Raw genomic sequence first — 22,608 nt, 5'->3', positions numbered from 1 at the left:
ATGTTTCCCCTGGCTGGGGAGTCTAGAACCAGGGGTCACAGTCTCAGAATAAGGGGTCGGCCATTTAGGACTGAGATGAGGAGAAATTTCTTCACTCAGAGGGTGGTGAATCTTTGGAATTCTCTACCCCAGAGGGCTGTGGAGGCTCAGTCGTTGAGTATATTCAAGACAGAAATCGATAGATTTTTGAATATTAAGGGAATCAAGGGATATGGGGATAGTGCAGGAAAGTGGAGTTGAGGTAGAAGATCAGCCATGATCTCACTGAATGGCGGAGCAGGCTCGAGGGGCCAAATGGTCGACTCCTGCTCCTATTTCTTACGTTCTTATAAAAAGGGAGAAAGAAAGAAAGAAAGAAGGAAAGAGAGACAGAAAGAAACAGAAAGAAAGAGAGACAGAGAGAAAGAGAGAAAGAAAGAAGAGTGGGAGGGAGAAAACGAGCGAGACAAAAGAGAGAAAGCACTCGCAAGAAAGAATTTCTCAACTTTTAAAAATTAATTGGTTGATCTGCCAAGGTGTTGCACACAGGGAGTCAGGACCAAGTGTAGCCTTCAGGTGATCGGAAGTGCTTGCAGACACAAGCATTGTTATACATTACTGATACACATTTGCAGCTGAGTTAGCCAGCATTGGTGTAAGGATTTCTTCTGAGCATCTGGGTGTCAACAGCCCATGACAATCTCTTGTAATTGAAGCAGAATTTTGGCTTATTTGTCACTAAAATAACTAGTGGGTCGAATTCAAAAAGGTATAGTGGAAAGTGATCCTGAAAACACAATCCCAGATTCCCATATAATAAAAAAGGAATGTGTAAAACAGTGATCCTGTTATTTTGTGACTGGTAGTTAGATTACAGTCTGCTCGTAATAATTTAAAGTCATTTTTAAGCTCAAAAGTTTGAATGATCCTATAATTTGTATTAAGCAACATAAATAGGGCAGCAAAGTGGAAATATAAAGTGTAAAATAAACTGAATTAACAGATAATTTGAATTGATTTTGAATTAAAAGGAGTCTACTTAATTTCAAGTGTTTTTAGACTCAAGCTGTAAGGCATGAAAAAGGAGCGTTCCCGCTAAGCCACGCAGCGGTCTGGAGGTCCCGCGCAGGCCGCTCACTGGCTTCTACACGGGCGAAACCGCGCCTGCGCGAAAATTTGAATGGGCCGCGCAGCCGCTGAAAGGGACCGCGCAGAAAAAAAAAACTAGCGGGAACATTGCACGAAAGTTGCTGCAATGTCACAACAGCTTCAGGGTGTAAACAATCTAACAATGCTGCAGAATGGCTTGAAAGAGCCCTAGAATCAGGCACGTGTGACTGGCTGCTATACAGCAACTTGTGAAGGGTGGGGGGGGGTTCTAATCATTACTGAAGGTGATTTTCTGGAATGCACTAACTGAAAGGGCATTCGAAGCAGATTCAATAGTAACTTTCAAAAGGGAATTGGATAAATAGTTGAAAAAGAGAAATTGCATGTTTATGGGCAAAGGGCAGGGGAGTGGGACTAATTGGACACAGCTCTATCAAAGAGCTGGCTCACACGATGGGCCAAATGGTCTCCTTCTGTGCCGTATGATTCTATGAACAAGTTGCTGAGAAGGGACAATCCACTTCCTGTGAATATTCAGTTGTATCGAGTATCCCCATTGTCAAGAGATACAGTCAATGGTTCACTCTAGAAAACCAAGGCTTGTCCAGTGTAAACACACACTCTGCCGCCTTGCTGCCATTCCAAGGGGCTTCTTGGTGTTACCTTTCTATCTGAAGTGGCGTTGGCGATTTCGTGGTGTCTGTCAAAAGCCAGTTCAGCCCAGATATCCACATGTTCATCTCCTCTTCCGAACTAGCTGTGAAAGAGTGGGACAAGAGGAAAGCATGAGAAGGAGTATAAAGCCACCCTCAGAATTGAGCCGAGCTCAGCAGCCTGCAGGTTTATGATGGCGCTGGTGTCAAATCAGTGCAGCATCTGCACATAACCAAGCAGTTTGACTTAACATAAGTCAGTGAATCATTCATTCATATCTACACTTACAATTGCCCCAGACTGGCTGGCTGGCTGGCTAGAACAGAACTGTCCTTCTACAGCAGTTTAGACCTCCACTAATAGACTGTGACATGTTGTTGACTCTTGTATAAAACAGTTACTGGCAGTGTAAGGATATTGCATCAGACTTCCAAAAAGTGCCATTAGCTTCCTATTAAACTGAACTCAGGAAACTGGTGCGCGTTGATGGCGAGTTCCCAAGTTCTGCCGTACTGAGGCAATCAGAAGAGAGTCAACCTCTCCCCATTCTCTCCTGTCCCTCTCCCTCCAGCTGACCTTGACCCATGGCCTGGCAACCAGATAGAATGCCACACAAAGACGGGGATCAGGCCATTTGCTGATCGTCTTAGCTGGGCGTGCTACGTGGCCATAAGATGATCTGAAGAGGATGAGAAAATGACCAAGAATTCTAAGGATGCAAATGTGAAGGCGAAGGTGGCACTGAGGTAAAACTATTGCGAGGCACTAGTTTGAACTGGAAAAATGACCGATATTGAATCAATTACAAACGTAGAAAGGAACTTTGAGGAACTCATGGAATTACCTGCCAGACTGAGAGTTTTTAGCCGGAATTCCGTTCCATAGAGAATGACGAAACAGTGAGCTAAATCAGGCCGGGATAAATCAGACCTGGCTGTGTCATCCTGGTATCGTTCAAAATCCCGGGAATTCCTTCCTGAACGAATCTCTTTGATTTCCCGAATATCAACTGAAAGAGAAGAGAAACAGATTTACCAAATTGGGAGAGCTGGTTGTGCCTTTTGATGTACATCTGTTTCCGTACAGTCCTGGTTTATAATCGCAGAATAGCTGCTTGTGTGTGTCTTTGCTGGTTCAGAAGCTGATGCAGCTGCTCATATAGGTCATGTTTTCTAGGGCAGGAGGAAGGAAGATGCAAAAACACTGCCTGGCAAAGCTGAAAACTGTCTTAAACAGGTTTTATTTCAATCTAGACTTAAATGTAATGCCTTCCTGCAAACCTTCATTTTAGAGTTCAGATTACTATTCAAAATAGTGCCTAGGGGCAATCCTCAATCAAGAAAATACTGAGGTGTTCGGTTGGAGGGTGGGGAAGGAGAAGAATGATACACCAGCCTCTCCCCCATGACCCTCACGAGCTGGAAGACACCATCTCAGAAAGAAAGAAGAAAAAAAGAGAATGAAAGAAAAGGATATGGGAGAAAAATAGAGAATGAGAAAAAAAAAGAAAAAAAGACGTGCATTTCTACAGCGCCTTTCACGACCTCAGGACATCCCAAAGCACTTTACAGCCAGTGAAGTACTTCTGAAGTGTAATCACTTGTCGTGTATGAAACGCGGCAGCCAATTTGCACACAGCAAGCTTCCACAAACAGCAATGTGATAATGAGCAGATAATCTGGTTTTTTTTTAGTGATGTTGATCGAAGGATAAATATTGGCCAGGACACCGGGGATAACTCCAATGCTCTTCTTTGAAATAGTGCCGTGGGATCTTTTATGTCCACCTGAGAGGGCAGACGGGGCCTGGGTTTAACATTTCATTTGAAAGGACAGCGCCTCCGACAGTGCGGCGCTCCCTCAGCACTGCACTGGAGCGTCAGCCTAGATTTATGTGCTCAAGTCGCTGGAGTAGGACTTGAACTCACAACCTTCTGACTCAGAGGCGAGAGTGCTACCGCTAAGCCATGGCCAACACTTCACTAGATTCTTAAGAGGCTACCGAGACCAGAATATTACGCCGTTCAGATGGAGAGCTTTTCTTTTAAGCTACACTCCGCTCCTCCGCACTGTTCTAATCATTTTCAGGAAAGCTCAACAACACAAAGACAACCAATGTTGAGCTACTGTGAGACATCGTGAGAGCCAAGGTTAAACCATGTACTTAGTCAATCAACATCCCAGGATTTATTTACGTACATCTCCCAATGCACCCTTCTTACACACCAACCCTTGTATAAAGTCAGCATGCATTCAGTATCTTGTTTGGTTGACTTGCAAAGAATCTTAAAAAAAAAATCTCATACTCCTTATTTCTTTCGCAACTTCTTTCCACGTTTATTGGCAAAGGCTGTCTGTTTGGGGAAGGAGCAATCAGTGCGACAGATCAGGTTCGGCAGCAGTGCTGGTGACTGTTCAGGTACGGGGAAGATCCACTGATGCTGAGCAAGGTGAAGCCGTGCCCCTTCATGTTACAGCCTGAACCCCCAAACCCAACCTACCTCGCCCTTTTTAAAATTTGTTCCTGGGATGTGGGCGTCGCTGGCAAGGCCAGCATTTATTGCCCATCCCAAATTGCCCTTGAGAAGGTGGTGGTGAGCTGCCTTCTTGAACATAGAAACATAGAAGATAGGAGCAGGAGTAGGCCATTCGGCCCCTCGAGCCTGCTTCACCAATCAATGCGATCATGGCTGATCATCCAAATTCAGTACCCTGTCCCTGCTTTCTCCCCATATCCCTTGATCCCTTTAGCCTTAAGAAATATATCCAACTCCTTCTTGAATATATTTAATGAATTGGCCTCTACTGCCTTCTGTGGTAGAGAATTCTACAGGTTCACCACTCTCTGGGTGAAGAAATTCCTCCTCATCTCAGTCCTAAATGGCTTACCCCTTATCCTTAGACTGTGACCCCTGGTTCTGGACTCCCCAACCATCGGGAACATCCTTCCTGCATCTAGTCTGTCCAGTCCTGTCACAATTTTATAAGTTTCAATGAGACCCCTCTCATTCTTCTAAACTACAGCGAGTACAAGCCCAATCGACCCAATCTCTCCTCATACGTCATTCCTGCCATCCCAGATATCAGCCTGGTGAATCTTCACTGAACTCCCTCCATGGCAAGAACATCCTGCCTCAGAACCGCTGCAGTCCATGTGGTGAAGGTGCTGTTAGGGAGGGAGTTCCAGGATTTTGACCCAGTGATGATGAAGGAACGGCGATATATTTCCAAGTCAGGATGGTGTGCGACTTGGAGGGGAACTTGGAGATGGTGGTGTTCCCATGCACCTGCTGCCCTTGTCCTTCTAGGTGGCAGAGGTCGTGGGTTTGGGAGGTGCTGCTGAAGAGGCCTTGGCGAGTTGCTGCAGTGCATCTTGTAAAAGTAACACACTGCAGCCACGGTACGCCGGTGGTGCAGGGGGTGAATGTTTAAGGTGGTGGATGGGGTGCCAATCAAGCGGGCTGCTTTGTCCTGGATGGTGTTGAGCTTCTTGAGTGTTGTTGGAGCTGCACTCATCCAGGCAAGTGGAGAGTATTCCATCACACTCCTAATTGTGCCTTGTAGATAGTGGAAAGGCTTTGGGGAGTCAGGAGTGAGACACTTGCCACAGAATACCTACCCTCTGACCTGCTCTTGTTGCCACAGTATTTATGTGGCTGGTCTAGTTAAGTTTTTGGTCAATGGTGACCCCAGGATGTTGATGGTGGGGGATTCTGCGATGGAAATGCTGTTGAATGTCAAGGGGCGGTGGTTAGATTCTCGCTTGTTGGAGATAGTCATTGCCTGGCACTTCAGTGGCGCGAATGTTACCTGCTACTTATCAGCCCAAGCCTGAACGTCGTCCAGGTCTTGTTGCATGCGGGCATGGACTGCTTCATTATCTAAGGAGTTGTGAATGGCACTGAACACTGTGCAGTCATCAGCAAAATCCCCATTTCTGACCTTATGTTGGAGGGAAGGGCATTGATGAAGCAGCTGAAGATGGTTGGGCCTAGGAAACTGCCCTGAGGAACTCCTGCAATGATGTCTTGGGGCTGTGATGATTGACATTCAACCATTACAACCATCTTCTTTAGTGCTAAGTATGACTCCAGCCAGTGAATAGTTTTCCCCCTGATTCCCATCGACTTCGGTTTTACTAGGGCTTCTTGATGCCACACTCGGTCAAATACTGCCTTGATGTCAAGGGCAGTCACTCTTACCTCACATCTGGTGAGGAATCCAGTTCCTTTGTCCATGTTTGGATCAAGGCTGTAATGAGGTCGGGAGCCGAGTGGTCTTGGCGGAACCCAAACTGGGCATCAGTGAGCCAGTTATTGGTAAGTGCCGCTTGATAGCACTGTCGATGACACCTTCCATCACTTTGCTGATGATTGAGAGTAGACTGATGGGTCGGTAATTGGCCGGATTAGATTTGTCCTGCTTTTTGTGGACAGGACCTACCTGGGCAGTTTTCCACATTGTCGGATAGATGCCAGTGTTGTAGCTGTACTGGAACAACTTGGCTAGAGGCGCGGCTAGTTCTGGAGCACAAGTCTTCAGCACGATGGCCAGGATGCATAGCCTTTGCTGTATCCAGTGCGCTCAAACGTTTCTTGATATTATGTGGAGTGGATCGAATTGGCTGAAGATTGGCTTCTGTGATGGTGGGGACCTCAGGAGTAGGCCGATATGGATCATCCACTCGGCACTTCTGCCTGAAGATGGTTGGAAACGCTTCAGCCTTGTCTTTTGTACTCACGTGCTAGGCTCCATCATCATTGAGGATGGGGATATTCATGGAGCCTCCTCCACCCGTTAGTTGCTTAATGGTCCACCACCATTCACGACTGGATGTGGCAGGACTGCAGAGCTTTGATCTGATCCGTTGATTATGGGGTCACTTAGCCCTGTCTATAGCATGCTGCTTCCACTCTTTAGTGTGCATGTAGTCCTGTGTTGCAGCTTCGCACTGTATTTTTAGGTACACCTGTGTTGCAGCTTCGCACTGTATTTTTAGGTACACCTGGTGCTACTCCTGGCATACTCTTCTACACTCCTTATTGAACCAGGGTTGGTCCCCTGGCTTGATGGTAATGGCAGAGCGAGGCATATGCCGGGCCATGAGGTTACAGATTGTGGTGGAATACAATTCTGCTGCTGTTGATGGCCCACAGTGCCTCATGGATGCCCCGTTTTGAGCTGCTAGATCTGTTCTGAATCTATCCCATTTAGCACAGCGTCACACAACACGATGACTGTGCGGTGGTCACTACCACCAATACTATCATGGACAGATGCATCTGTGACAGGTAGATTGGTGAGGTAGGTTTTTCGCTCGTGTTGCTTCTCTCACCCACCTGTCGCAGGCCCAGACTGGCAGCTATGTCCTTCAGGACTTGACCAGTTGTGGTGCTACAGAGCCACTCTTGGTGATGGACATTGAAGTCCCCCACCCAGAGTAGATTTTGTGCCCTTGCTACTCTCAGTGCTTCTTCCAAGTGGTGTTCAACATGGCGGAGTACTGATTCATCAGCTGAGGGAGGGCAGTAGGTGGTAATCGGCAGGAGGTTTCCTTGCCTATGCTTGACCTGAAACTTCATGGGGTCCAGAGTCAATGTTGAGGACTCAGAGTCACTCTCTCCTGACTGTATACCACTGGATGGTGATGGAGGGATCAAGGGATATGGGGAGAAGGCAGGGACAGGGTACTGAATTTGAATGATCAGCCATGATCTCATTGAATGGCGGAGCAGGCTCGAAGGGCCGAATGGCCTACTCCTGCTCCTATCTTCTATGTTTCTATGTTTCTATGATGGACATTGGCTGAAAGGTATGATTCTGTGAGTATGACTATGTCAGGCTGTTGCTTGACTAATCTGTGGCACAAGTCCACAGATGTTGGTGAGGAGGACTTTGCAGGGTTTACTGGGCTGGGAGTGCCGTTGCCATGTCCGTAGCCGGTGCCGAGGTCCGGTTTCATTCTTATCAGTTTATTACAAATAGTTTCAGACAGGCAGTTGTGATTGTGGGTCTGGAGTCACAAATAGGCCAGACCAGGTAAGGACAGCAGATTTTCTTCCAGATGGGTTTTTATGACAATTTAATTAACTAAATTTAAATTCCCCAGCTGCCTGTGGTGGGATTTAGAACTCACACCTCTGGATTACTAGCCCAGTGACATTACCACTATGCTACCATTCCCTCTAAGGGAAGTAAATTAGTTGGAAATAGTTAGTGAAGAAGTAACTGGATTCTGCAATGGGGTGACTTTCGGGGATTTCTACATAAATACTTTAAGATGGGCCGAGCGGCCTTCCTCATCTATAATTATCTTGCAATTATCCTATTCCCAGCCTGTAGTGCAGTGTAAAGCGCTTTACAGTCGATGAAGTACTTTTGAAGTGTAGGCACTGTTGTAATGTAGGAAACGTGGCAGCCAATCTGCACCCAGAAAGCTTCCACAAACAGCAATGTAATATTTTTAGTGGTGTTCGGTTGAGGGATAATTAGCCACGACACCGGGGAGAACTCCCTTGCTCTTCTTTGCTCTGGGATCTTTTATGTCCAGCTGAGGGGGCAGACGGGGCCTCTGTTTAACATCTCATCCGACAGATGGCACCGCCAACGGTGCAGCACTCCCTCGGCACTGCGCTGGAACATCAAGCTTAGATTATTTGCTCAAGTCCCTGGAGTGGGACTATGAACCCACGACCTTCTGAGGCGAGAGTGCTACCCACGGAGACACAGTGGACAGATTGAATAGGAGCAGTGCATGGAATACAATGGCTTGGGCCAAAATGGTGAAGAGACGAGGACTGGTGTTGTTCAGATTCCACTGTGCAATCTTTCTTAATTGGAAGGCGCTTAACAGAGCTGTGCAAAAAAAGTATGAGCTGAATCTGATCTGACGTCTCCCTCTGAGCTCGACTACTGAGAGGAGGTGGGGGGGGGGAACATTCAGCTGGCTTGTGCGATGGCCAGCAGGCCCTGGCTGTAAGGGGACGCCCGATTCACAAGCACAACAGGAATGAATTAGCATCCACTTCAGGCTTCGCGTCGACGGCTCTGGCTGGCAGGCCTCTTCCCTCGGCAGATGTCTGGACGCATTCAACAGAGGCAGCTTTGTTCCACTACTGCAGGGTCAGCTGACAACCCAGCAGCTTTTGAAACTTCGCCAGATTTCTCCCCAGAAACGTAACCTACTTCTGTAAGGGAACCCCCCCTCGCCTCTTTCGGATGGGCCTGAACACATTTAAAAAGGTTTTAAGAAATGGGTGCTCGGCCTTCTCTGAAATGACACCCGAGCAACGAGAGGGCAAGGCAGTAACCGGAGGGCACAAATTTACAATGACCACAAAAACAAATTAAAGGGGAGGTTAGAAGAAAAAATAATCTTTATATAGAGCATGGTTAGAATGCAGAATTGTCTGCCACAAAACCACTGTTGGAGCAGAGTTCAAAAGTACTTGTAAAAAGGATATAGACAGTTGCTTGAAAAAGAGGAATTTTAAAGGGGATGGCAAGCGAGCAGGAGAGTGGGAATAGACTAGGTGGCACATGTGGAGAAAAAACATTAGCACAGATTTACATGGCTTAATGGTCTGTTTCTGTTCTGTAACTCTATTTAGATTGTCCAGTAGATGAGCATTACTCATTTGCCAGAAATATAATAGTTTATTAACTAACAGACTTGGATAGAGAACTGGTTGGCAGACAGAAAGCAAAGAGTTGGAATAAACGTGTCTTTTTCCGAGTGGCAGGCAGTGACTAACGAGGTTCCGCAGGGATTGGTCCTTGGACCCCAGCTATTCACAATATATATTAATGATCTAGACGAGGAAACTAGATGTAATATCTCTAAGTTTGCAGACGACACAAAGCTAGGTGGGCGTGTGTGCTGTGAGGAGGATGCAGAGAAACTCCAGTACGATTTGGACAGGTTTGGTGATTGGGCAGAAGCATGGCAGATGCAATATAACGTGGATAAATGCGAGGTTATCCACTTTGGTGTCAAAAACAGGAAGGCAGATTATTATCTGAATGGCAATAGACTGGGAGAAGAGGAAGTGCAACGAGACCTGGGTGTCCTTGTGCACCAGTCGCTGAAGGTAAGCATGCAGGTGCAGCAGGCGGTTAAGAAGGCAAATGGTATGTTGGCCTTCGTAGCGAGAGGGTTTGAGTACAGGAACAAGGATGTCTTGCTGCACTTGTACAGGGCCTTGGTGAGACCGCACCTTGAGTATTGTGTGCAGTTTTGGTCGCCTTATCTGAGGAAGGATGTTCTTGCCTTGGAGGGAGTGCAGCGAAGATTCACCAGGCTGATACCTGGGATGGCAGGAATGACGTATGAGGAGAGATTGGGTTGATTTGGCTTATACTCGCTGGCGTTTAGAAGAATGAGAGGGGATCTCATTGAAACATATATATAAAATTCTAAAAGAACTAGACAGACTAGATGCTGGAAGGATGTTCCCGATGGCCGGGGAGTCCAGAACCAGGGGTCACAGTCTAAGGATAAGGGGTAGGCCATTTAGGACAGAGATAAGGAGGAATTTCTTCACCCAGAGAGTGGTGAACCTGTGGAATTCTCTACCACAGAAGGCAGTGGAGGCCAATTCATTAAATATATTCAAGAAGGAGTTAGATATATTTCTTAAGGCTAAAGGGATCAAGGGATATGGGGAGAAGGCAGGGACAGGGTACTGAATTTGGATGATCAGCCATGATCTCATTGAATGGCGGAGCAGGCTCGAGGGGCCGAATGGCCTACTCCTGCTCCTATCTTCTATGTTTCTATGTAATAGCATTAGTTTCTTAGACTGTATTTCATTGACAGGAATTCAGTATTGTGTATACTTTATGTCTGACATTCAGTGCATTGGAAAGGGACTAAAATATCAAACCATTTTATATTCTTGAAGGTCTTTAACTTGCACCTCTCCTCCTCTCCTAAAGACATTGACAGACAAGGGGATGCGATTCTACGACAGGTGGTTTTAATTGTGTGGGGGCATCACGGTTAAGCCCGTGCCTGGCCTCCTCTGAGATTCACTCATTTAGTACCTCGTCCAAGTGGCTATTCTTCATATGTGGGGTCAGATGGTGAGCATCGGCAGCTTTTCCCCCATGAGCGGCATCACATCTGAGGCTGATTCTGTCCTTAGCTGATATACGCGCCCGCCCGCCCGCACGCACGCGCACGCTCACACACTCCTATCCAATCACTCCTGCTGGAATGTACCAGGAGTGGGAAAGTTGGCTGATTTCTCTCTTCCTACCCCAGGGCGGCATTCATCATTAAATTGGTTAAAGGTTCTCGCTCAGGCCAACATCCCCAGCATCGAAGCTCTGACCACGCTCGATCAGCTCCGCATGCCCGATACGAGACTCCCAAAACAAGCGCTCTGCTCGGAGCTCCGGCACGGCGAGAGAGCCCCAGGTGGGCAGAGGAAACGCTTCAAGGACACCCTCAAAGCCTCTTTGAAAAAGTGCAACATCCCCACTGACGCCTGGGAACCCCTGGCCCAAGACCGCACAAAGTGCAGGAGAAGCATCCGGGAAGGCGCCGAACACCTCGAGTCTCTTCGCCGGGAGCAAGCGGAAGCCAAGCGCAGGCAGCGCAAGGAACGCACGTCAACCCAAGCACCCCACCCACCCGCCCCTTCAACCACCGTCTGCCCCACCTGTGACAGAGACTGTAGGTCCCGCATTGGACTAATCAGTGACCTGAGAGCTCATTTTTAATGTGGAAGCAAGTCAGCCTCGGTTCTGAGGGACTGCCTAAGTAAGTAAGTAGGTTAAATGTTATCCTCCCCCACACAGAGGATTTACACAGCGAGTAGCCAAGCCATACAGTCCATGATTGTACTTGAAGGAAAAAAATTGCAGGGATATGGGGAAAGAGCAGAGGAGTGGGACTAACTGGATTGCTCTTCGAAAGAGCTGGCGCAGACTCGATGGGCCGAGTGGCCTCCTTCTGTGCTGTGCTATACTATGATTCTATGATGATGGCCCCCGATTCGATCGCCCAGTTATCTTATCTCAGCCAAGGCAGTGGTAGAAAAGCACCACTTAGCCTCAGAGTCTCTGGTAGCGGGGGAGGGATTTATAAAATGACAACCGACAGTCGCACTGCTGATCGCTAACCAATTGGAGAAAGTGCAAATTTGAGGAGGTTGGGCGAGGAGAGAATGGAGCTTGGTTGAACAACCAGGACTCACTCACCAATACTGACCACTTGGGTGAGGTACTTGAGGCTCCTGTGGTACCATACCTCAGCAAGGGGGTCAATGTTACATTGAGTTTTATCGAGACCACAGCACAGAAACAGCCCATTGGGCCCAATTGGCCTTTGCTGGCATTGATGCTCCACACGAGCCTCTTCCCACCCATCTTCATCTAACTCTGTCAGCATATCCTTCTATTCCTTTCTCCCTCACGTGCTTATCTAGCTTCCCCTTAAATGCATCGATGCTATTTGCCTCAACCACTCCTTCTGATTGGACGTTCCACATTCTCACCACTCTCTGGGTAAAGATTTCTCCTGAATTCCCTATTGGGTTTATTAGTGACTATCTTATATTTAGGACCTCGAGTTCTGGTCTCCCCCACAAGTGGAAACATTTTCTCTGCGTCTACCCTATCAAACCCCTTCATAATCTTAAAGACCCCTATCAGGTCACCCCCTCAGTCTCTTTTCTAGAGAAAATAAATCCAGACAAACATTGGGATATAATTGTTTCCAATTTCTTGAAAGGATATTGGAAAAAATTATTTCCCAATGTTTGTCTGGATTTAGTTTATGGACAAACCAAAAGCCCCACACTTCAAAGGTGCATTGTCATCTTACATTCAGGAGAACAGAAGGTCTCGGCTAACAAAATAAACGTTCACAGTTGTCCAACGGCAGCGAGGCTGATGGAAGACGGCAAGGTGTAAGATTATCTAACGAAGTTTATACAGTCCCCACCACATACAGCGGGCGCGTCCATGCTAACGCAATTCGCCCGCTATACGCGGTGGCCGGTAAATCCATCCGGATGATCCAAGACATTGTAGCAGGGGTTGACCTGATCTCACGTTAAACGCATCAGCTGACTGGAGCGACCCCCCAAGTCTCCGTCAGTTGTTCGCACTGTTAACAACTACAGGAGGCAGTGCAGACTTCGGGCAGCTTCAATCAGCTGATACATTAAACGTGAGATCAGGTCAACCTCTGCTGCAATTATCTTGGTTCTAGTTATGTCTCTGTGGTTCTAACGCCTGCCTGTTAATGTTGCAAAGTGAGATATTGATTGGATGCAGCTATAAAATAAAAACATCTGTCTTTTAAAAAGTCAGTAAGTACTGAACTGCGTGAAATAGGCGGCGCGCTTAATGCATTTTGTAAATGAAGCCCATGGCAATGATTAATGGTTAGCGCCATTTGCCCGATTGTAGGCGACTGTGATAAGCGAGGACAGTGTAAGTGGTGGGGGCTGTATTAATGGTGTAAGTTCTTTCATTTATGGAAGAGCTGTGCTGAGCGCAACCTCCGATACCCTCACTGAGACTCCCGTCAAACTGCTTCAAGGAGGACAGGTCATTCAAGCCATCGAAACTCACGCTGCCTTCCTGAGAGATATTACTAGAAACATCGACACAGCTGGGGAATCCACCATGTGCAGAACACTGGAGGGGTACGGTCGGTACACTGGAGGGGTACGGTCGGTACACTGGAGGGGTACGATCGGTACACTGGAGGGGTACGATCGGTACACTGGAGGGGTACGATCGGTACACTGGAGGGGTACGATGGGTACACGAGAGGGGTACGATGGGTACACGAGAGGGGTACGATCGGTACACTAGAGGGGGTACGATCGGTACACTAGAGGGGGTACGGTCGGTACACTAGAGGGGTACGGTCGGTACACTAGAGGGGGTACGGTCGGTACACTAGAGGGGGTACGGTCGGTACACTAGAGGGGTACGATGGGTACACTAGAGGGGTACGATGGGTACACTAGAGGGGTACGATGGGTACACTAGAGGGGTACGATGGGTACACTAGAGGGGTACGATGGGTACACTAGAGGGGTACGATGGGTACACTAGAGGGGTACGATGGGTACACTAGAGGGGTGCGATCGGTACACTAGAGGGGTACGATCGGTACACTAGAGGGGTACGATCGGTACACTAGAGGGGTACGATCGGTACACTAGAGGGGTACGATGGGTACACTAGAGGGGTACGATGGGTACACTAGAGGGGTACGATGGGTACACTAGAGGGGTACGATGGGTACACTAGAGGGGTACGATGGGTACACTAGAGGGGTACGATGGGTACACTAGAGGGGTACGATGGGTACACTAGAGGGGTACGATGGGTACACTAGAGAGGTACGATGGGTACACTAGAGGGGTACGATGGGTACACTAGAGGGGTACGATGGGTACACTAGAGGGGTACGATGGGTACACTAGAGGGGTACGATGGGTACACTAGAGGGGTACGATGGGTACACTAGAGGGGTACGATGGGTACACTAGAGGGGTACGATGGGTACACTAGAGGGGTACGATGGGTACACTAGAGGGGTACGATGGGTACACTAGAGGGGTACGGTCCGTACACTAGAGGGGTACGATGGGTACACTAGAGGGGTACGATGGGTACACTAGAGGGGTACGATGGGTACACTAGAGGGGTACGATGGGTACACTAGAGGGGTACGATGGGTACACTAGAGGGGTACGATGGGTACACTAGAGGGGTACGATGGGTACACTAGAGGGGTACGATGGGTACACTAGAGGGGTACGATGGGTACACTAGAGGGGTACGATGGGTACACTAGAGGGGTACGGTCCGTACACTAGAGGGGTACCGGCGGATCAATAGAGGGGTGTGGGTGGTATAATAGAGCCGTATTGGGGGTGATGCGCCATCAATTACTCAAAAAACTGAGGTTAAGCGAGTAACAACCAGGCTTTTATTAACTAAGGAATGAAGGTCTAGTCTCGAGTGGTCGACCCGTCCAGAATACTAAGGGACTGGGAGGTAGTCACTTATATACCTGGAATAGTGGGAGGAGTCAGCCGAGGCATGTCCAGACCTGTACCTAGTGGAATACACATACAGACACAGACAGGTATAACAGTGGTTTACCACAGGGGGCAATGTTCCCTTTAAGCGGCACAGCCACCCGGCCGCTCAGCTGTCTGGAGCTCACGCGCAGCTGGCTCACCGGCTTTTAAATACAAAAACCGTGCGTGGACTAAAGGAGCCGCGTGGCCCCCAAAAAATTAGAGTGAACATTGGTGGGCGAGATACTGGAGGGGTATGGGCAGTACAATTGAGGTGGGCGATATACTGGAGGGGTATGGGCAGTACAACAGAGGTGAGCGATATACTGGAGGGGTATGGGCAGTACAATAGAGGTGAGCGATATACTGGAGGGGTATGGGCAGTACAACAGAGGTGAGCGATATACTGGAGGGGTATGGGCAGTACAACAGAGGTGGGCGATATACTGGAGGGGTATGGGCAGTACAATAGAGGTGGGCGATATACTGGAGGGGTATGGGCAGTACAATAGAGGTGGGCGATATACTGGAGGGGTATGGGCAGTACAATAGAGGTGGGCGATATACTGGAGGGGTATGCAGTACAATAGAGGTGGGCGATATACTGGAGGGGTATGGGCAGTACAACAGAGGTGAGCGATATACTGGAGGGGTATGGGCAGTACAACAGAGGTGAGCGATATACTGGAGGGGTATGCAGTACAATAGAGGTGGGCGATATACTGAAGGGGTATGGGCAGTACAATAGAGGTGGGCGATATACTGGAGGGGTATGGGCAGTACAATAGAGGTGGGCGATATACTGGAGGGGTATGGGCAGTACAATAGAGGTGGGCGATATACTGGAGGGGTATGGGCAGTACAATAGAGGTGGACGATATACTGGAGGGGTATGGGCAGTACAATAGAGGTGGGCGATATACTGGAGGGGTATGGGCAGTACAATAGAGGTGGGCGATATACTGGAGGGGTATGGGCAGTACAATAGAGGTGGGCGATATACTGGAGGGGTATGGGCAGTACAATAGAGGTGGGCGATATACTGAAGGGGTATGGGCAGTACAATAGAGGTGGGCGATATACTGGAGGGGTATGGGCAGTACAACAGAGGTGAGCGATATACTGGAGGGGTATGGGCAGTACAACAGAGGTGAGCGATATACTGGAGGGGTATGCAGTACAATAGAGGTGGGCGATATACTGGAGGGGTATGGGCAGTACAACAGAGGTGAGCGATATACTGGAGGGGTATGCAGTACAATAGAGGTGGGCGATATACTGAAGGGGTATGGGCAGTACAATAGAGGTGGGCGATATACTGGAGGGGTATGGGCAGTACAATAGAGGTGGGCGATATACTGGAGGGGTATGGGCAGTACAATAGAGGTGGGCGATATACTGGAGGGGTATGGGCAGTACAATAGAGGTGGACGATATACTGGAGGGGTATGGGCAGTACAATAGAGGTGGGCGATATACTGGAGGGGTATGGGCAGTACAATAGAGGTGGGCGATATACTGGAGGGGTATGGGCAGTACAATAGAGGTGGGCGATATACTGAAGGGGTATGGGCAGTACAATAGAGGTGGGCGATATACTGGAGGGGTATGGGCAGTACAATAGAGGTGGGCGATATACTGGAGGGGTATGGGCAGTACAATAGAGGAGCATTGATAGAAGTGGAGGTGCAGTGTTTCTCACTCCCAAGGGCTGTAATATTTTATCAAGAAAACAACCTTTCATGCCCCCTCCCCCCACCCGAGTAACCACAAGGCTGAACGGGGAAATGTGGGATATGTTGAGTCCCTCTCCCATGGCTGTTCTGCCTCACAGCAGCCCGTCAGGATATACTGAATGCGGACACTTGCCAGGCGAAATTACAATATCAGCTTTTATTCAAGGGTTGCCAGGCAGTTGTTCAGATCTCTCTCGGCCCCATGCTCACATCTGGGCCCAATTTAATAAAAGGGCATCACACCCAGTCAGTGGCGAGAAAGGCTCTTTTTTTGCCAGGTTTTTCAACACGGGTGTCAGCCATCAGTATACGGCAGGAGTCACCGTCAGCTTATACCGCCAATAAATTACAGGTAGAACGTCCTGAATCCGACAACCTCGGGACCGAGGCCGAGCCGGTTTTCGGGTATTTCCGGACTTCAGAACGTGTTTCTGATGTCCGAAGTCCGGAAACGCCCGAGCCCAGGTTGCGATATTTCCGGACTTCGGACATCAGAAACACGTCCGGAAATGCCTGGTGCCCAGGTTCCGGTTTTTGGTAAGCCCCCCTTGGGGTGTCCGGATTCCGGAACATTTTACGGATTCCGGACCCCTGCCACCAATCGTCCCGGAGTCCGGATTCTGGATCATTCCGGAACTCCGGATTTGGGACGCTCAACCTGTATACAGAGGCTCATTAAAATGGAGCATTCCCGAAAGCTATGGTGCTAGATACGGATGGGATGCCAACAAGGAAACCCTGCTCTTTATACAGAGTCCCGAGAGGTGAGTGATACACGAGGCTCGGTGTACAAGCACGTCGATGCCAGATGGAGATAACCCTCCCCCCCTCTCAGGCCCAGACCCGAGTACAGAGATGAGCGAGGTTGCTGCCAGCACTTCAATTAAAAACAAAATACTTTATAACCACAAGAGCCTGCATTCTTCCTCTGCTTCACTTTTAACTGTGTACAGAAATTCAACTTCTTTAACACGAATGGGCCCAGCTGCTGTTCCAGCCAGTGTCAGCTGTGGCTCTGTGGGTAGCAGTCTCACCTCTGAGTCAGGAGATTGTGGGTTCATAGGCCCCACTCCAGAGACTGGAGCACAAAAAATCTAGGCTGACACTCCCAGCGCAGTACTGAGGGAGTGCTGCGCTGGCGGAGGTGCCAGTCTTTCGGATGAGACGTTTACCCTCTCAAGTGGACGTAAAAGATCCCATAGCACTATTTCAAAGGAGCGTTCTCCCCAGTGTCCCGGCCAATAAACGAAAATTACTAAAAGAACAGATTATCTGGTCATGAGCACATTGATGTTTGTGGGATCGTGTTGTGTGACTACGTTTCCTGCATTACAACAGTGACTACACCCCAAAAGTAATTCACTGATTGAAAAGTGCTTTGGGACGTTTGAGGTCATGAAAAGGCGCTGTATAAATATACAAGCATTTCTTTATTTTCTTTTAGTTCTCCTTACTATTTAAAATATTCCATAAACAAAAATAATTTATCACAGTTTGTGATTTGTATTAAAGGGTCTGACAGGATTTCCTCTACGCTCGCTTTGATCCGATAGGCTCAATGCCACTGGCCGGCCTAGCTTTTAAACAGACACGGGTCTGTTTTCGAGAATCTTCCCCTGTATCCCAAGAGATTCACGGTATCACAGATTTTTAAATGCTACTGCTTGCAGCCCCCACGCATACCGCTCCCCCCACCTCTTATATTACGAAACAGAAAATGCTGGAAATACACAGCTGGCCTGTCAGCATCTGGAAAGAAAAAAAGCAGGCTTGGGGTTTCGTTGACAGTGTTTGGACACGCCGTTCATGTCCCACATTTTCTGCTTGTATTCCGGATATTCACGTTTGCCGTGCTTTCTTTTTTAATCTCGATTTAAAAATCCAGGCGCTGGAAAGCCACAGCTAAAAACTGACTCAAAAATCCAGGCGCTGACTCAGCTTCCCATGATTGAAAGGATGTGGCCGCTGTAGGCCCGGCCTCCAAAAACGTTTTCCAGGGGAACCCACACATGGAAAATGGACCTACCTGCACATCAAGTGAGGATTGGGCCACGGCTGAACTACCTGCTGACATTCACATTCAAGGGTCACGCAGCAAAAATGGTCGCTTGGATGAAGTACCGGAGGGAAAACGCTGCCTCTGAGATCGCACATCAGCAGGAGGTAGTGTCTTTATTAGAGGAAGGGGGACAAAGGTGGAGAGACAGGGAGGAGGAAATAACAACTTGTATTTATATAGCGCCTTTAACAGTCCCAAAAGCTTCACAGGAGCGATTATCAAACAAAATTTGACACCGAGCCATATAAGGAGATATTAGGGCAGGTGACCAAAAGCTGAGTCAAAGAGGGAGGTTTCAAGAAGCGTCTTAAAGGAGCAGAGAGAGGTAGAAAGGCGGAGAGGTTTTGGGAGTGAATTCCAGGGCTTAGGGCCGGGGCAACAGAAGGCACGGCCGCCAATGGTGGGAGTGCGGGAAATCAGGGATGTGCAAGAGGCCAGAATTAGAAGAGCGCGGAGTTCTTGGCGGGTTGTAGGGCTGGAGGAGGTTACAGAGATAGGGAGGGGTGAGGTCGTGGAGGAATTTGAAAGTAAGGATGAGATTTTTTTTTCCCAATCAAGGCTTTGCCGGACCGGGAGCCAATGTAGGTCAACCAGCACAAGTGTGATGGGCGAACGGGGCTTGGTGCGAGTTAGGACACGGGCGGCAGTTTTGGATGACCTCAAGTTTACAGGGGAAAGAGAGAAAAACACGAGGAAAGAGAAGAGACGGTAGGTTTTTTTTGACTAGAAGGATGTTCTTGCCATGGAGGGAGTGCAGCGAAGATTCGCCAGACTGATACCTGGGATGGCAGGAATGACGTATGAGGAGAGATTGGGTCGATTGGGCTTATATTCGTTAGAGTTTAGAAGATTGAGAAGGGATCTCATTGAAACTTATAAAATTCTAACAGGACTAGACAGACTAAATGCAGGAAGGATGTTCCCGATGGCGGTGGAGTCCAGAACCAGGGGTCACAGTCTAAGGATAAGGGGTAAGCCATTTAGGACAGAGATGAGGAGGAATTTCTTCACCCAGAGAGTGGTGAACCTGTGGAATTCTCTACCACAGAAGGCAGTTGAGGCCAATTCATTAAATATATTCAAGAAGGAGTTGGATATATTTCTTAAGGCTAAAGGGATCAAGGGATATGGGGAGAAGGCAGGGACAGGGTACTGAATTTGGATGATCAGCCATGATCGCATTGAATGGCGGAGCAGGCTCGAGGGGCCGATTGGCCTACTCCTGCCTTCTATGTTTCTACTACAGATGTACTGAAAGTATCACCGGTTTTGAGATGCTGCTGATTCACATCTTCCAGCCTCTAGTCCCACCCACTAAGCACAGCAGACAACTGTTAGGAGGATGGGTAGCCAAAGATAACCCGTATTCAAAATTAGGGCCTTATTTTAAGAAAAATTCTTGACTGCTATATTGATGCAGGAACCATAGAAGCTGTGTCTGTGACGTATATAAGAGCGACTTGTGGCAATGTCTGCTTTAATCGTGTTTAATCAGTTCCCAGCATCCACAGACATAGAGGGCACATCAAAGGCAAGGGCTTATTTTCAAAAGGAAACGCAAGTAAAAGCAATGCTCCAGAGTCTGCTTTCTTCAGTATTATATATTGCTAGCTGATCCATTGTAGCGAGGTACGTGGTATTGAGAAAAGAAAAAGACTTGCATTTATACAGCACCTTTCACGACCACTGGACATCCCAAAGTGCTTTACAGCCAATGAAGTACTTTTATTTTTGAAGTGCAGTCACTGTTGCAATGTAGGAAAATGCAGCAGCTAATTTGCGCACAGCAAGCTCCCACAAAAAGCAATGTGATAATGACCGGATAATTTGCTTTTTTTTTTTAGTGATGTTGATTGAGGGATAAATATTGGCCAGGACACCGGGAATAACTCCCCTGCTCTTCTTTGAAACAGTGCAGTGGAATCTTTTACGCCCACCTGAGAGAGAACAGACGGGGGCCTCGGTTTAACGTCTCAGCCGAAAGACAGTGCAGCACTCCCTCAGCACTGCACTGGAGTGTCAGCCTGGATTTTTACGCTCAAGTCTCTGGAGTGGGACTTGAACCCACAACCTTCTGACTCAGAGGCGAGTGTGCTACCCACTGAGCCACTGGCTGACACCAAATGTAAACTTCTGGCGAAGCGGGGTTAAAAAGTTGGGTGCTAGATGGACTTGGGAGCGCAGATATAAATTTTTTTACATCTTCTATCTATCTATATATATAAACGGATACTTCTGTCTATCTGTCTGTCTGTCCTTCTGTCCTCGGGTGTGCGTCTGTCCGGCTATGCGCTCGAAAGTTATAGGGCGTACCTACGCGTGCGTTACCTCCGAAGAAAGCTTACGCTTCCGGGACGGTCGTAAGCGTATTTACTTTTCGGTCGGACGAAAATTGTTCTCGCCTTATGCAAAAAACCTTCAAAATTAAACTCATTATCTGCTACTTAGCATTGATTGACTGACGTCAGGGTTCGACCAATCCTGTGCCGTCACGATTGACCAATCCTACAGTACGGTCCCCTGATGGTTGGCCAATCGGTGTGTGTGTGTGTGGGCGGGACTAATCGTTTTCATCTCAGGGATCTGGCAGCCATTGTTTCACTGCCATTACTTCAGCTTCCAGCTCAAACTACTTTGATCATCCAGCTTTGAAAAAGTTAGTATCTCTTTTAAAAATAACATAACATTTACCAAAAACGTTTTATAAGTACTTTCACTTTCATCTTTCAAGGTATTAAAAGGTAGAAATGTTGCCCAGCAGCAGATTCACAGAGGGACAGACAGACAGGGCCCCAAAGCCTGGCACTCGATTTAAACCGCCCGCCCCAAAACAGCCCTGGCAAAGCCGGGCTCCCCCAGCTAGTTTTTATTATAAATTGCTACGTCGACATTTATAATAGGAAAAAAATACTTAGCTAACCTTGACATTCTGTAATTACACCCTCTCACCAGTGGCGGCGATTCAGCAACACCACTGGAGGAAGTGTGTCGTGACAGCATGACAAGTTTACATAGGCAGTTCCCATTAAAAATGTGGAAATAGGAACTTATAATGGAAAAAGTTGCACACGGAAGCAAAACTTTTAATATGCCATATAGATATTATATACACATTCCCCCCCTCCCCACCCCAATGCAAAATAAAGCACACAGAAGTTTTGCTACAATGGAAAATAGCAGAAACCCCTCTTGCCTTCTCTGCGAATATTGGCAAATTACATTGCACGGGGGTGGGATTTACACTTGAGGCATCTAACCCCTCCCCCACAGAACATACCTTGTGTAAATTGAGCCATGCAATGAGTGAACAAGCCTACTGCCCATTTGTCGCTCAGTGATTGGGGGGGGGGGGGGGGGGGGGAAAAGAGAGAAAGAGTGGCAGAGAAGGTCCAGGTCACTTATCTTCTTTTCTCTAAACAAATTGGGCTTGGCGGCAGGCTTGGCTGTTGTATCCCTTAAATGAGTGCTTCAAACCAGCTTCAAGGACCCTATAGGCCGAGGCAGCCTGAGAGTGCATAATTTCTCAGACTGTTCCTGCTCCAAGCTAGCAAAGGAAAGAGGGAGGAAAGACCTAACACCCACTGAGGCTGCTATATTGGCCAAGTCCAAAGCTAGACATATGGGATGGGATCATTGTCTTTATTAATAATGAAAATTAATTAAACATTTTAAGAACCTATCAGAAGAACAGCAGGCTTATTTCAAAAATTAGACTTTTGGTTTCTGGATTAAAATTTTGTAATTTCTTGACAGTGCACTAAACAAAGCAGATAGGTGCCAACCCTAACCACCACTGTACTCCTAAATCTCACCACCTGTTATTCTTGGGGAGAATCATAGAGGTAGTTCACTTTTATTCCCCCTCCGCAACGTGTTATGTCTTCCTTAGACACCTGCCATTCCCTGGTCAAGATATCGGGTAAACAATCTCCTCCCAAGCCTCTACCAGCTCCATTCTATACCCTATCTCCCCAGTCTCTCTACAAGACCACTCTATATAACTTTTTTTTTAATTC

At 47.8% G+C, this 22,608-nt stretch overlaps 1 protein-coding gene across 2 annotated transcripts in view; it reads right to left on the bottom strand.

Moving 5' to 3' along the window:
* The window catches only part of plcg1 (phospholipase C, gamma 1), a 171,071-nt gene that overhangs the window by 89,574 nt on the left and 58,889 nt on the right, over positions 1 to 22,608 (bottom strand). For both annotated transcript variants that reach the window (XR_015080675.1, XM_086005717.1), the window contains exons 2-3: positions 2,588 to 2,752; positions 1,753 to 1,846 (exon numbers count right to left, since the gene is read on the bottom strand). Coding sequence is in view for 1 of the 2 variants with exons in the window: in XM_086005717.1 (XP_085861843.1) it covers positions 1,753 to 1,846; positions 2,588 to 2,752 (259 nt within the window). In the remaining variant the exon portion in view is untranslated. The remainder of the gene's footprint in view (positions 1 to 1,752; positions 1,847 to 2,587; positions 2,753 to 22,608) is intronic.

The sequence above is a fragment of the Somniosus microcephalus genome, chromosome 13 (genome assembly GCF_052327205.1).
Source record: "Somniosus microcephalus isolate GS21.2 chromosome 13, FLI_Smic_1.0, whole genome shotgun sequence".
Taxonomy (NCBI): domain Eukaryota; kingdom Metazoa; phylum Chordata; class Chondrichthyes; order Squaliformes; family Somniosidae; genus Somniosus; species Somniosus microcephalus.
This window is presented reverse-complemented; position numbering and strand designations above follow the sequence as displayed.